At 56.4% G+C, this 15,351-nt stretch overlaps 1 protein-coding gene across 1 annotated transcript; it reads left to right on the top strand.

Moving 5' to 3' along the window:
• The first annotated feature begins 485 nt into the window (after nucleotides 1–485).
• Nucleotides 486–12,934, top strand: ARX (aristaless related homeobox). Its single transcript, XM_032842313.1, has 5 exons — nucleotides 486–1,036; nucleotides 2,775–3,669; nucleotides 6,280–6,325; nucleotides 9,132–9,460; nucleotides 11,740–12,934. The coding sequence occupies exons 1-5, from the start codon at nucleotides 841–843 to the stop codon at nucleotides 11,978–11,980; spliced, it is 1,707 nt and encodes a 568-aa protein (XP_032698204.1). The 5' UTR covers nucleotides 486–840; the 3' UTR covers nucleotides 11,981–12,934.
• Nucleotides 12,935–15,351: the final 2,417 nt, after the last annotated feature.

Raw genomic sequence — 15,351 nt, 5'->3', positions numbered from 1 at the left:
CCGAGAGCAACCTCCGGGCTCAGGGTGACGACTAACAGCTCAAGGCGTCGGGCCACAAGAGTAAAGGGAACGCCCAAACAGTAATGTTAGCTTTCGGCCATCACCCTGACACCTCGGAGGCCAGTCCGGCCTAAAGGGCACGGCGACCGGGCGCCACTGAGATCGAGGCGCTGTCCTGGAAGCACAGCCCTGGCTTTGCAAAGTACCAAGTCGGTCTGAACGCGAGCCTCAAGGCCTTGCCTCCAGGAAGGTCCTCTGGTTGGTGGAAGGGGCGCACGGCGCCCAAGTGGCACTCACAGGCCTGACATCAGAATAAGCTAGAGCTTCGGGGCAGCCCTGATGGGATAAAGGAGAATGCACAGGAAGAAGACGGAGAACTTAGAAAATTGTTAGTTAAAAACAAAAAAAGAAAAGAAAAATGGTTTGGGTGAGCGCCCGCTGTCCCCTTATCCTCCGCAAACCCCTCCCCAACGCCGGCCTTTCCGGACTCCAGTCCAGGCTTTGCTCTGAGCCCGCAGCCCAGCGCAGCCCGGCCTCTGGCGAGAGCCAATCAGAGGGCGCCTCTCAGCACGTGGAGGAGAGAGACTCCAGAGCTCCGCGCCCGCCGCTCACTACACTTGTTACTGCTTGTCCTGAGCGCGGAGAGGGCGAGCTTGGGCTGCGGGCAGGGCGGGAGCCAGAAGCCAGCAACCGAGGGAGGCAGAGAGGCACAGAGATCGAAGTAATATCCATTACAACCAGCCATCTAACCCCACTCCCTAACACACATCCATCCACCCCACCCTCCAGGAGAGGCAGCCAGCGGCCCCGCTCTCTGCGTCCAGGGAAAAAGCCCCAGCCATGAGCAATCAGTACCAGGAGGAGGGCTGCTCCGAGAGGCCCGAGTGCAAAAGTAAATCTCCAACTTTGCTCTCCTCCTACTGCATCGACAGCATCCTGGGCCGAAGGAGCCCATGCAAGATGCGGCTGCTGGGAGCCGCGCAGAGCCTGCCTGCCCCACTGGCCAGCCGCGCCGACCAGGAAAAGGCTGTGCAAGGTAAGGCTGCGCCCGCCAGGCACCTGCAAAGAGTGCTGGGCACTGGTTTGGATGTTTGATGTTCGGGGCCAGGGGCCTGGGGTTATCAAGCTGGAGATGGAGGACAGAGAGAGAACAACTCTGAGGCCTGGTGCCTCAAAGAGCAGCAAACATCTCGCTAGGGGCTGTCTCTCCCTTCCTTTCAGCTTCCTGAAGCACAGGCCAAGCTTCGCTTTGGGGGGGGGGGGCTTAGATTCTCAGAATTGGCCTTTAGGTCGTTTCAGTGCTTCCTTTGGTGGCCTTGGGGGTGCTCTGAAGAGGGGCCACCGGTCAGAAACAGCAGGTGCCAGGTGGACCCTTGTAACAACTTGAAGACAAGGACCCCTAAAGCTGTGAATAGGGGTGTCCAGGTAGACTGAGCCTTGGTGTCTCCTCTTTGGAAGATTTCTTTATTTGTTGTGCTCTCCACACCCCCCATCCGCCCCCCACCGTCCGCCCTTTTTTTTCTTTTTTTAATTGTAGCTTACTTGTGACCTTTTAAACCCAAGCTTTGTAGAAAACATCTCCCTGGGATTACCCAAATGCTCCTTATTGTATTTGAAATGTATGAAATGTGCGGCTTCTGGGTGCTATGTTTTCTCTGCTGTGTTATTTTTTTTAAATAGAGTTGAAACATTTAAAAGTTTTTTTTTCTAAAATTAAAAATTCCAAAACAACCGTCGTTTTGCCCCGAACCTGTTACGCTCAAGTTTCGCCTTGAGCTGCCCTCAGAAGTATCACAGGGAAAGAATTGTTGATTCCTTTTAAAATCCGAAAACCAGCGGTCCAGCCGCAGCGCCCCTTGGAAGACAGGAGCAGATGGCGGAGAAGGAGAAGTTTAAAATAAAACTGACTTTTTCCTTTTCTTTTTTTAGCCTGCAGTGGCACCTGTGCCAGGCGCTTCCTCGAAGGGAAAGAGCGGCCTGTGCCTGTTGTGCCCCCCTCCTGCCCCCTCCCAGGCCTTTCCGAGCCCATTTTCCCCAGGACGATTTTTCTTTGCCTTTCTGTGCTAGGAGCCCCCGTCCCCCGCCCGCGGCGGGCTGTTGCGGCACGGCCGGCGCTCAGGGCCACTGGGCCGCTTCCTCAGTCCCCGCAGGGGTCGCCCACGGGCAGTGCCCCTCTCGCCGGCCTGGGCCTGCGTGGCAGAGCAGCGGGCAGAGGTCCTGCGTAAAGTTTTCAGGGTGGTGATGATTTTTTTAAAAAGTTGTTGAATGTTTTCAGATTCTTCCTTGCCCTGAAATGGGGAGGGGAAAAAAGTGAGAGAGAGAGAGAGCGTGCAAAGGGAAAGAAAAAGAAAGGAAAAAAGGAAGAGGAGAGTGAGCGGGGAAAGCGCACAAAAAGAAAGGAAGGAAGGGCGAGAGGAGAAAGATGAGGAAAGAACGTGAGAGACGGGTAGAGAAGGAAGGAGAAAAAGAGAAGGAAAATAAAAATGAAAGGGAGAGAGGGAAAGAAAGAGGTAAAGGAAGGAAAAAGGAAATGAAGGGAAGAGTGGGAGAGGGAAAGGAGAGATGAGAGGGACGGAGGAGGACAGAAGAAAAAAAAGAGAAGGAAAGAAAAAGAAAAAGCCTGAAAAGTGGGGAAGGAGGTGAAGGGGGTCCAAATCCGGTAGTGCGCGGGAGGGGGGACGGGGCCTAGGGGCTGAGAGAGCAGTGGTGGGTCGGCCTCCGGTGGCGGGGACGCCCGGCTGGCTAGTGCGCTGACCGCTCTCCCTTGCCCGCAGGCTCCCCCAAGGGCAGCAGCGCCCCGTTCGAGGCTGAGCTCCACCTGCCGCCCAAGCTTCGGCGCCTGTACGGCCCGGGCGGGGGCCGCCTCCTCCAGGGCGCCGCGGCGGCGGCGGCGGCGGCCGCGGCAGCTGCTGCGGCGGCGGCCACGGCCACGGCGGGTCCGCGCGGGGAGGCCCCTCCGCCGCAGCCTCCAACCGCGCGGCCCGGGGAGCGTCCGGACGGCGCGGGGGCTGCGGTGGCCGCCGCGGCCGCCGCGGCCGCGGCCTGGGACACACTCAAGATCAGCCAGGCACCGCAGGTGAGCATCAGCCGCAGCAAGTCGTACCGCGAAAACGGGGCGCCCTTCGTGCCGCCACCGCCCGCGCTGGACGAGCTGGGTGGCCCGGGGGGCGCCGCGCACCAGGACGAGCGCCTCGGCCCGGCCAGCGGCCCCGGTGGCGCCCAGGCGGCGGGCGGCGGTACGGGCGCAGAGGACGACGAGGAGGAGCTGCTGGAGGATGAAGAGGACGAAGACGAGGAAGAGGAGCTGTTGGAGGACGACGAGGAGGAGCTGCTGGAGGACGACGCCCGCGCGCTGCTCAAGGAGCCCCGGCGCTGCGCCGTGGCCGCCACTGGCGGGGTGGCCGCCGCCGCCGCCGCCGCCGCCGCCGCCGCCGCCGCCGTGGCCACAGAGGGAGGCGAGCTATCGCCTAAGGAGGAGCTCCTGCTGCACCCAGAGGACGCCGAGGGCAAGGACGGCGAGGACAGCGTGTGCCTGTCGGCGGGCAGCGATTCGGAGGAGGGGCTGCTGAAGCGCAAACAGCGGCGCTACCGCACCACGTTCACCAGCTACCAGCTGGAGGAACTGGAGCGGGCCTTCCAGAAGACGCACTACCCAGACGTCTTCACCAGGTACGCGAGAGGGGCGGGCGCGGCGGTAGCTCGGAGAGAGCGCCAGCGGGCCCCGGAGAGGGAAGGCGGGCGGGCGGGGGCCCCCGGGTTCGGGGCAGGGACTTGGCTCTTGGACTCTACCCAGGTGTGTCCTCCCAGCGCACCCACCCCTACTCACAAAAAACTACGCCCACCCAACCCTACCCCTACTCCGGGCTTTAAGTTTGGACTGGGATCGCTCCTTTCCTTCCCAAAGTCTCTCCAGTTTAATTTTTTGTCAAATTACAAGTTTTAGTTAGAGAAAAACGGCCTCTCCAAAGAGTGCCCGAAAGCACCACCTTGGAGGCACGCGCTCCCCAGAGCACAGACGCCGGACCCCAGGCGCTGCGGTCCCGGCCAGGCCCCAGGCCAGGCTCAGGAAGCAAAAACAGGGGCTATTTTTGGCCGCTGTGTGGTGCGCGTTCGCCACCCCCGCCTGATGCCCCAGGAGCCTGGTGCGTATCAGTTAACGCTGTTCGCTGTTCACAGTGAAGCTGGAGCCTGTGCCTGCGGAGAAGGCCTTTAAAAAGATTCCAGTTCTGTCGTTTGAGGACTTCTGAAATAACGGGAGCAAGTCAGAACTGGGCAGGGTTTGGTATCTGCACATCTGGGGGGCAGCAGCCTGTCTTCCCCGCTCATCCCTGTGCTCTCTTCGCACACGCACGTTAAGCCCAGCACTGGTTTACTGTACGCGGGTTTACAGGGGCCGGCCGGGATTGCTGGCAGCCTGGCGGTCGGGAGACAAAACGGCGGGGGGAGGGGGATTTTTCCTCTTTGGACTGCTGTCCAGCCGGGGTATTACGCCTGGTCACGCTCCACTTTCCTCTTGCCGGACTGTTTTGGGGAAAGAGGTGAGATGACTGGACCCCAAGGCCCCAGCTAGTTCATCCAACCTGGGGCGCTGGCCGGCGGTGGGGGAGGCTTCCTCTCCCCCACGAAGGCCAAGGTCTGGGCTCAGACCAGGAGAGGAGCCAGGGGCAGGGCAAACTTCCCTCCGTGGGTAGTAGAAACCGATGGGTATCTGCCTGGCGCAGGAGCTTGTCAAGCTCGGGCAGCTCCTTCGCTCAAGACGCGTGCAGCTTTTCCATAAGCGGTTTAGAAGCGGATGGCTAGCCGCCCCTTTGAACCGGAGGAGGAATCGCAGCTCAGAGCTCAGGAGGCCCGAGCCAACTCTAAAGTGTCGCTGATCTGGCGAGTAACTGCCAAACTCTCTCTTAAGCAGTCATGAAAAAGAAGTGGCTCTGATGCTGGCAGGCACTACACTTGGTCACCCCTCGAGCTAAAGTTGGTCCTGCCCTATACCATCTAGTCCCTCATCATCTTTACAAAGAACATAAATTTCAAAATCGGTGTGTGCTATAAACTGGCTAAGTGGCCGCCCTGCTTTTTTGCATTTGTGACACATGTGTGTTTCAAAAGAAGAAAATGATGAGGTATCACTGGGCATCCAGGTCTGCCCTTTCTTAGCTTCTCCAGGGGGAACCAGAGTGCTGGAAGGGGAGCAGCTCCACTCCGGCAGCCGGTGCCCTCCTCTTTCTCACTGGGGGTTACCTAGAGTTCCTGGGCTCAGGCGGGGGAGCCGGCCAGAAGTGTGGCTTTAGATTTGCTGGTGCTCACGACAGCGGGAGGCAAGGGAAAGCGCTCGGTGATCTGGTTTTCTCTCCTGGCCCTGAAGTTCCAGGTGTGGACCTGTGCCCTGCGGGCATTGCAGACCGGGGTCCCAGGCTGGGGCGGCCCCCACTCTTTCATAGTAGCGGGGGTAGAGCCAATTATTCTCTCGAACTCATATTTTCGGTAAACAGGTCGTAAGCCATTTTACAGCATCTTAATGGTTTCCTATTTGCCTTAATTGTCGCAGTAATAACTGCAATGACGGGGTAGGGTTTCAGTTAAATTGACTTCCCCTGAGATGGGCAGGGTTTGTAGTGGGCACTGGAGTCAGGAGGTGCGCAGAATTTTGTTTAATCAAAAAATTACCCCACTGAACTCTTAACAAGCTTAACATATCTCCAGAGGGTAATGGGGAGTATGACCTAAGGGGCGAGGGAGGGAGGGAGGGGGGCGGGGGGGGGAGAGATGGAGGGAAAGGCGAAGAGCTGGAGAGGGAGAGAGAGAGAAGGAGGGGGAGAATGGGGGGGGGGGGAGGTAGAAAAAAATTTCAAGGCAGAAAGACACCAAGGGCAGGAAAATAATTTTTGGTTGAATACTGAGTTCTTCTCCCATGTAACATTAGGACAGAACAGCCAGTAAGCATTGTGTGCATGTGTTTCTTGTACAACTCTGGCTTATGGGAGACTGAGGGGGAATCCGAGTACCAGTTAGTTTTATGGACTCAAGAAGCCACCCCTGTCACTCGTGAATATAGTATGATACAAGGTAATATCTTATACCCAGCAATGTGTTGTATGTTTTTAATGTTTTCAAACAGTAGGCATTTTGGTGGTGAAGGGCTCATGAGGCCCATCTGTTTGGGAGTGAGGCAGGCAGCCAGGGGAGACCCTCATGGCGGAGGCCTGCCAGCAAGGGGAAGGTGGCTGAGAGGGCTTGCCGGAGCCTGCTGTGACCTCCTGTCTGTGTGTCGCTTTCTTATAGGGAGGAACTGGCCATGAGGCTGGATTTGACTGAGGCCCGAGTCCAGGTGAGCTGTACCAGCAGAGAGAGAGGAGGGAGGGGGAGGGGCGGGGAGGGGAGAAGAGTGGGAGAGAGGGGGGTGGATGAATTGGGGTGGGTTGAGACCCCCCTTCATAAAACGAAGAGAAGCAGCATCAGAAAAAAAAAAATAGACCCAAACACTCATGCACAAAAAGACGAAAATGTGAAGACCTGGGAGGTTGGAGGGGAAGGTTTCTGGGTTTGGGAACCTTGAAGAAGGGGTCTAGGATCAGAAGAGGGGTTTCAGGGTCTCCGCACTGCAGTCAGGAGCCCCCCGGTTCCATGGCGCCTGTAGGAAACAATCGGAGGACTGACTTCTCCTGATTGAAATAATGGGATGGAGCATGGATTTGGTTGTTAGACAAATCCGCTCAGCTCCGAGCAGGTATTTGGCTGCGATTAAGTCTCCAATCGGGCTTCATAAAAGCCCACTTAGTGCTAGAACAAACAGGGCCATTTGAAGGCAAAATGCTGTTTGATTTCCCCTCCGCCCGCACAAGGAGCTGGCTAATGCTATTTGATTTCCCATTTTTTATAGCAATGAGCCCACATTGATCTAATAGGGAGTGAGTGCAATGCTATTAAAGGTGTTTGCAGCCCCATACCAGAGTGCATTTCCGAACCCAGGCCTCATAACCAAAGAGACGATCAACACTGGGCAGCCCCGATGGCCAACAGAAAACAGATGTCCCTGGGTTAGGAGCTGAATGAATCACTTTACAGTCAAAATCAAGCGCTGATAAAGCACAATAAATTCCATATGGCTCATTTAATACACAACAGCTTCTTGCATTAGAGGGCTAATGATGAGGCCTGTCCCCTCCTTTCTGTTGACACATTTCTCCATTGTCAAACAGAGATGTGACAGCAACTCCGTATTTTCAGCTCAGGGGAACGAGTCGTGGGAAAGTTAAATAACTTTTAAAAAGAAAGAGAGCGCCCCCTCCCCTTCTCCTCTCTCCCTATTCACTGGAGAAGATGTAATTAAGTGAATATGAATTATTAGAGCCCTTTCGTTTACCTTTGGGGGGCCTCAGAGGTATTAATTCAATAATGAGGAATTGCAGGGGGACATCTTGATGATTGCAGTTGAGCCGGGAGAGACGATCTGTCTGTAAAAGGTTTCCATGTTCTTTGAGGGCATTCTGCCTCCCCTGCCCCCTCCCCTCCTCCACTCCTTTCACTGCCATCGGAGAGTGGCGGATATTCTCGTCTAGACAGATTTGGATACACAAAAGCTGCCCACCCAGCCTGGTCCCATCTAGTCTTACTTTTCCAAGCCTCTGAATTTCCGCACTAGAGTGTTTCTCTAATTCACAAATAGATTGTTTGAGGGCTGTGGCATCTTACGGATGGCCCCCTTTTCAGCAGCGTTTGAAATAATCAACTGATGTGCATTCTCGACTTCTCTTGTCATAGGGGGCTGTCTAGAAGGCAAGCCCAGCTTAGCTCCCAGGGCTAGTAGGACAACTTCCAGATGTGTATATACGAAAGGCACGGATGTCTTTCAATTAAAAAAACACACCGAGTCCTCTGGGATCATTTACATTATATTTTCATATAACTGGAGAGTCCAGGAGTTCATTCTTAATTTTTAGACTCGTGTGCAGGCATCACCCCAAGCCTAAAAATATTAATGCCTTCAGGGGAGAAGGAGCATATCTTATTAGCTGTGGGTGTGATGAACAGGTCACATAAAAATAATTTCATGCTTCTGGGAGTTATTTTTAGATTATGGTAGCTGCCACATCTCAGGTGAAGGTCTCTACTAAAACAGCTTTCTATTAACAATTAGGAAGATACCTTATGCTGGAAACCTCCCCCAAGCCTCCAACTGTCTTATTTAAATAACCTGTTTAAACCACCTCCCGCAAAGAAATCAAGGACCTGTTAGCTCTGAAGATGTGTGAAGTCTACAGGTAGTCCGCACTCTGATTTCTGTTCGTCCAGGGTTTGCTGCATACCTGGGCCTGGCAGTCAGCGCCTTCCTGGCGGGAAGCAGGCCCTGCACAGATCCCCCGCAGATGGCAGGCCGCAGGCCCCATATTTCCTTTCCCAGAGAACCGCGTCCCTACGCTGTATGCCTGTTTGCTGGGGCAAACCCAGCTTTTCCTGCCCGCCCAGCTTTCCCCAAGCCCCAGCTTAGTGCTCTTAGGTGTTCAACAAATATTTCTGGAAAGGATAAATGAACCGCCTCCCCGAGATCCCCTTTTCAACACAGCGGGGATTTTGCCAGCTCTTGGGTAAACCTGAAATGGGCGGAACCGCTGACACGCAGCGGAGAGCCCGTGTGTGTTCATCCCTGGGTGGCTGCCCACTGCCAAGAGTCCCAGGCTACGGCGAGCTTGCACATGCTTTACGGTATACATTCCACACAGCAGTTTTATTATCACCATTTTACAGATTAGAAAACTGAGGTTGAGAGAGGTTTAAGCGACGTGTTTAAAGCTGCCCCGCAAGCAGATGGCGGCGACGTTTAAACCTCGGTTTCCCCCTCTCTAAACTCTGGGACCACTTTCTTCCAGCTTGGAAAGGAACTAGGCTGTTTCAAATACGCGCTGCTGGAAAGGCTTTCCGACCCCGTGTTTCCTGCTGGCTTTACGTTTGGGCTCCTTCTCGCCACCTGTTTGGCCCCAGAGGTGTCGTTGAATAGCTGGAGGCCAGAGAGGGGCGAGTGGGCTCCGGCCCGGGTGGAAAGAAGAAAGGGCCCCGCAGCACTGGGGTGGGGGGCGGGGAGGAGGCGGGGCGCGCCCCCAGCGCCCGCCGACCGTGGCTCTCTCCGCGCTTTGCAGGTCTGGTTCCAGAACCGTCGGGCGAAGTGGCGCAAGCGGGAGAAGGCGGGCGCGCAGACCCATCCTCCTGGGCTGCCCTTCCCCGGGCCGCTTTCGGCCACCCACCCGCTGAGCCCCTACCTGGACGCCAGCCCCTTCCCTCCGCACCACCCAGCGCTTGACTCGGCCTGGACGGCCGCCGCTGCCGCGGCCGCCGCCGCCTTCCCGAGCCTACCTCCGCCTCCAGGCTCGGCCAGCCTGCCGCCCAGCGGGGCGCCGCTGGGCCTGAGCACTTTCCTCGGAGCCGCTGTGTTCCGACACCCGGCCTTCATCAGCCCTGCGTTCGGCAGGTAACGCGCGGCCTCGGGGAGTCTGTCTGTCTGTCTGTCTCTCTCATACACACACGGAGGCTGGGATCAGGGAGGAGGCCGGAGACAGGCCGCAGCTACACACATCTTCGCTCTTTGGCCAACCCGCAGAGGTTTAGCCAAAGAAAATACTCTCTAATTTTGCCTCAGTGTGGATCTCGAAGGGAATGACTTGGGACTGAGCAGCAAAGGGGAGGGCGGTGGCAGTAACAGCCGCCCTGTCAACTGGGAGTGTTCAGTGAGAGCTGTACAAGTACCAGCTGAAGGCAGCAACCACTCAGGCCATAGCTGATATGCGTGTAACCGTCCCCAGGTGTATCCTACAGAGCTGAGATGACACCAGATTTTGCAAAAATCCTTCCCCACACCCCAAAGCCTGGCAGAGGAACACAGTTCTGGTTTCCACAGGAGCCCTGGAGCCACCGGCCCTCTGGGTGCAAAGAATTCTTTCTTCTTTCCCAGACTCTAACTTCCCTGTCACTCAAATGACCCGCTGCCAGCCATACCCCCATATGTGCAACCCCCCCCCACCCTCACGGCAGCACAAGACAACGAAATAAAAGAAACAGTTCATCGTATATTATAATTCCCTTTCTTTAAATGAACATCGAATGGTGAAATAAAAAGTCTGTATAATCACCCAGACAAAGAAACAAAGGAGGGATGTATTAAGTTGGAAAGTGCAGTGAAAATAAAACTGAGTGCAGCTTCAATGATCTCTCTTTGGGAGAACAAAGAAATAACAGATTCATCCAACTGCGCAGCCACTTAACAAAAATCATCTTAGAGAAAAGTTTCAAAAAAAGACACTAAGTAAAAGTAGTTTCATTTAACAAACCGATAAAATAAACAGTGCACTGAAGTGTAGTTAGTGACTCAGTTTACCTATGGAACCAGGGCATCTTACACACCCCCTCCAGGCCACACTTTATTTTTTCTGGGAAAACAACTTTAAGTCCTGTGTCCCTTGAACCAACCCCACCCCCACCCCCTTTTTCCTTCGGACAAGTGACTTGTAAAAGCTGGCAAACCATGGCTGGAGTACCAGACTAGGAGCGGTCGCAAGAGGAGTGCGGTGGGGGTGGCATGAAGGGTGGAGGGTGACTTGGGATAAGTAGGAGGCTGTCCTCGAACCCTAGTGCGCTCATTTCTAATCGTGGAAACTCCCAGTCGGCACTGCGGGAGTTCGGAGCCAGAAACCTGGCGGGGGGGGGGGGGCATGAGGGGGTTTGGGGGTGGTAGTGTCAGGTGGCATGGGGGGTGGCTCTGGCCTCAGCTGCAGGTCCGCTGTGTTGTGAGAAGGGGGTGGAGGCGCCGCGAGAAGCAATCCCGGCGCCGCCTGGAGTTGGTGGCGCGGACTGGGATCCCAGACTCGGGGTCCGAGGCTTGCGCGTCGCCGTGCACCGCGCGCGCGCGGGGGTCGCGGGTTCGGGGGTTCTCTGGGTAAGAGGCTGCGGGACGCAGGGAAGGCGATGGGGAAAGAGTGTTGCCGCGCCGGGACGCGGGGCGGCTGGAGAGTCAGAGCGGCCTGTCGAGCGGAAATCAACAGGCGGGCGCCCCCCACCCCCACCTCGCGGTCATTGGCTGGGCACTGGCGACTCAGTCTGGCGCGGGACGGTGGCCGTGTCGGCGGGAAGGCCAGCAAACCAGGCCAGTTTTTCCGGGCAAGAGGAGTCCCCCGCCGACAAGGCGCCCTAGGGAGAGTACAAAGTCTGCAGCATAGGTCTGGATCGGTTTTGATCCCACTTTCTCCCTTCTTTCTCTTTTTTACTTTACTCCTCCCTCTATCTCTCTTCTTTTCCTCTTTGTCTTTCTTTTCTCTCCTGGCAACTGGAGCTCCCGGCCTGAGAATACAGCCCCTTCTTATGCGAAAGCGCAGAATCCAGGCAATGGGGCCGTTGGGTTTTGGGCCACGGGACCTGCCTCCGCCCTGGCTCAGATCCCCTCAGGATATCTGGCCCCTGGGCCTCGCCCCACCCCCGCCACACACCATCGGTTCCCTGCTCTAGTAAAGCCCTCTCAGAGCACCCTAGCCTCCCACCCGTGCTCGCACCTGTACCCCAGCCCATGGCCCACCCTAGCCCTGCGACTCCGGGCTTCTTCCGGCGGCGCCCGTCTGCACCCTTGTATGGCTTTCTGCTCCCCGGGTGGGAGGCGGCAGGAAACGCTGCCCGCCTGCTCCCCTCCCTGCCCCCCCACCCCACCCCCGGCGCCGCGCTCAGCTCCCGAGGCCGTGACCGCGCTGTTTGCTCTCCCTGCAGGCTCTTTTCCACCATGGCCCCCCTGACCAGCGCGTCGACCGCGGCCGCGCTCCTGAGACAGCCCACGCCCGCCGTGGAGGGCGCGGTGGCGTCGGGCGCGCTGGCTGACCCGGCCACTGCGGCCGCAGACAGACGCGCCTCTAGCATAGCGGCGCTGAGGCTCAAGGCCAAGGAGCACGCCGCGCAGCTCACGCAGCTCAACATCCTGCCGGGCACCAGCACGGGCAAGGAGGTGTGCTAAAGGCTGCCCTCCACCCTCGCGCCCCGGGCGCACCCCGAAAGGTCACCTCACTCAGCACCACTCAAGACCAAATGGAAACAGAGGACCAGCACACTCCCGAGACGGCACTGAGAGAGCACAGCCGCCTTCGCAGCAGCCTGGATGCGGGCAAGGCAGCCCCTGGCGCTACCGGACGTGGCACCTCCTCGGCTGGCTGTCCACCCGCCCCTGCCCCCGCCCCTGCCACTGCCAACCTCGCTCCCACTCGAACGTCCATTCTCTCCCGTTCTTACTTTGCTGAAAATATCGGAGAGGTTTTCTCTCCAAGACGCCTGGTATTGAAGTTAAAAAATTAAAAAACCCAACCTCTCTTCCTCCTGGCACCCCACTTAGCTTTTTTTTTTTTTTTAACAGCATTTTGGCGCTCTAAGTTGATCTCCCAAGCGTGGGCCCCGGTGTGAAGCCAGGGCCAGGGAAGCGAACGCGAATCTGTAAGATAGCTAACAGTGCACTTAACAGAAAGGGGCGTCTTGTTCTTGTTCTCTTCTTTATCATACACCAACCAAGGTTTTTATATCAAACCAAAGGGAAATACTCTGCTAGAATATGGACTGTTGAAGTCACCAAACTGTGATTATTGATTCTGTACATACCATTGTTATTAAAAAAAAAAAAAAAGAACAGAGCTTTGTATATTTGAAATGTTATAACGCAATTGCACTCAGCGTGGTATGGTAAAAGTTTGTCCTCCTGTAGATTCTTACTGTGTTGTAGATACGGTAGGGTTCCTAGACAAATATTTATGTACTCAAGCCCTTTATTTAACTTATTAACTGTAGAGGCTTCCGAAACCTTTAAGATAAAGGCAATGGTACAGTACTTTTGTGTAATGTGTAATTGTTATCACTTTTCCTTGCTATCTAGTGGAGAAGTGTCACGCTCAAAATAAAAAAAAAAATTATATGTTTAACAAAAGGAAGTGTGAATGCTCTATGCAGGCGCTGTGGGGTCAGCACACTGGGGGCCCCCCAGAGGCCAGGGGTGGGCTCCGGCGCTCAGGCACCTTCTCGGTTTATCTGCGAGCGCGTTCTCCTGGCAGAGGCCCCAGGTTTGAATCTGATCCTCGAAGGCATTTGGGTTTCGTCCACGAGTTAAGGACGCCGCCGCAGCGCTTTCCGCCGCATCTCGCCTCCCCCGGGTCGTGCCGCCGCGGGAGCTGAGAGTCCGGGGCTACGGACGTGGGTTGGGCCCATGGTGGGCGGTGGGTGGGCGGTAGGCGTTGTTGACGGTGGAGATAGAAACTTGAAGCGAGCAGGAGTCTTGGCTTGGAAGGTGAAGGAAACTGTTCGTGGAAAGTGCCACGTAACAAGGAAGCGCGCAGTCCGAGATGACAGGTAATGGCGAGAGCAGGAAGCCGAGGCGCTGGCTTCCGAGGGGGCGGGCTCCACAGTAGACCCGCGGGGAGGAGGAGGTATGTGTGTGCGCGCGCGCGCGCGCCTGTGTGTGTGTGTGTGTGTGTGTGTGTGTGTGTGAGAGAGAGAGAGAGAGAGAGAGAAAGAGAGAGAGATGGGGAGAGGGAGAGAGAGAAGAACGCAGAAACAGTGATGGAAAGGCAGCGAGGGGTATCCAAGTGGCAGATCTTAACTCGACAAATGTCATTACATCACTTATCCAGGCATTGGCAAATGTATACGTTTAAAAAAATCTAAACAACTCAGGTTTCTTGAGGAGATCCGATCAGATTTGCAATCCGTAAACCCCTCGGCGCACTACTCCCCGCGCCGGGAACCGTGGCTTCTCCCTCCCCCGCCTCGGCCCTTCCTGCGCCCCTCCCGGTGACCGCGGGGGAAGCCCGCCCGCGGGGGCTGGGTCTCGCCGATGCTCCCAGGGTGATGGGAAAGGGAAGAGAAGCTTAATTAGTTTCAATTTGTAGTAATTAGCGCGCCGGACCTTTGGGGAGAGGGGCAGGCGGGGGGTGGGGTGCCGCCGCGGCGTGACTACCGGGCTCGCGGAGCGGGTGCCAGCCGCCCCGCCAGGCCGTGGGCCAGTCGGGCGCCGCGGGGGGCGGGGGCGGGGGCGAGTCTCGGGGCCTGCCGTCCGGCTCCGCGCGCGCTCCCGGGCCGCGCCCCGCAGAAGGGGGGCGGGTCCCCTTGCGGTCGGGAGCGCAAGTGTGCGCGGCCTGGGGGCAGGTGCGGGGTCGGGCAGAGGTCGGCGGCAACTCGGGGGCGGATAACCCGCTCAGCAGCTGCCGCGCTCGGGCCCGGGTGTCCTCGGCTCGCCCCCCCACACCCCGCCCGCCCCGGCGCTGAAATCCGGAGCCCCCGCCTGGCTGGGAACTTTGGGGAAGGCGCCCACAGGCTTCGGGGCCACGGCTGCTTTCCGGCCCTGGGCAGTCGGGTGGGGCGACCGCCGCCGAGCCCGGGCTCCAGACTCACAAGGACGGAGCTCGAAAGCAGAAGCCCCGCCTGGGGCCAGGGGGAACGGGCCCTCCCACCACCTCTTTTCAGCCACTGCGGCTACACACCCCTTTCTCGAGTTTAGCAGGCCCGGCGGGAACTTTCTAGGACGTCCCCTCGCGATCTGAGTGCCTCAAACCTCCAGGCTCCACAGGATCTCTCGGTGTGAAGACCCCTTTCCTGGGGTGGGCAGGGTTACTCTGGAGTTGGAGGTGGGGACAGGGGAGGGCAGGAGAAGAGGGAGTGAGGGAAAGGCTTTTTTTTTTTTTTTTTTTTTTTGGTGGTCAATATCAATTTTCCCTCGATTTTGGCTTTTTGTTTAGGTACGGCTTTTTTTCCTCTCCAGACTGCCAGTTGGATGTTATACGAGAAACAGTACCATTCTTCCTGTTAATGAACTCTTTTTTAAGTCATTTTTTCTCATTTGACCCTTCCATGGAGCAGAAGCAAATTGCGTGAAATTACCTCCAAGGATTACATTTATTACTGGCCAATGAGAACCCCTTGCCTTGTTTTACAAACTCTTAATCCTATGTCATTCTGATGCCACAAACAAGCCCGGTCCTGGGCCTCCTATTCTTTCAACTTTCCCCAGCTGGAGGGACCTCATTCTGCACTTAATATTCCCCATAAATATCACACGCTAAAGACCCCCTGACTTCCAGCAAGTCCACATTAAACATGTGACATGTCACGCATGACAAACTCTGAGTATCTTTTCAAAGCAGCATTAAAAGCAAAGAAACCAATTTTCTTCTCCTTCCAAACCTCCCCAAGTGCTGAATGATGGGGATTGGAAAGAGCCACTGGAGCGTACTTAGGGGGATTTTATGAGATTTTCCAGAATGATTTAATCTTATTGTGAGCATTATTAATGAATGGCAACCCAATTTGGCCCCAATATCTGGGAATGCAGTCACAATGCTGGGAGCGGCT

The sequence above is a fragment of the Lontra canadensis genome, unplaced genomic scaffold (genome assembly GCF_010015895.1).
Source record: "Lontra canadensis isolate GAN:19392208 unplaced genomic scaffold, GSC_riverotter_1.0 scaffold127, whole genome shotgun sequence".
In the NCBI taxonomy this organism is placed as follows: domain Eukaryota; kingdom Metazoa; phylum Chordata; class Mammalia; order Carnivora; family Mustelidae; genus Lontra; species Lontra canadensis.
The sequence above is the reverse complement of the archived record's forward strand: the minus strand, read 5'-3'. Positions and strand labels throughout refer to the sequence as shown.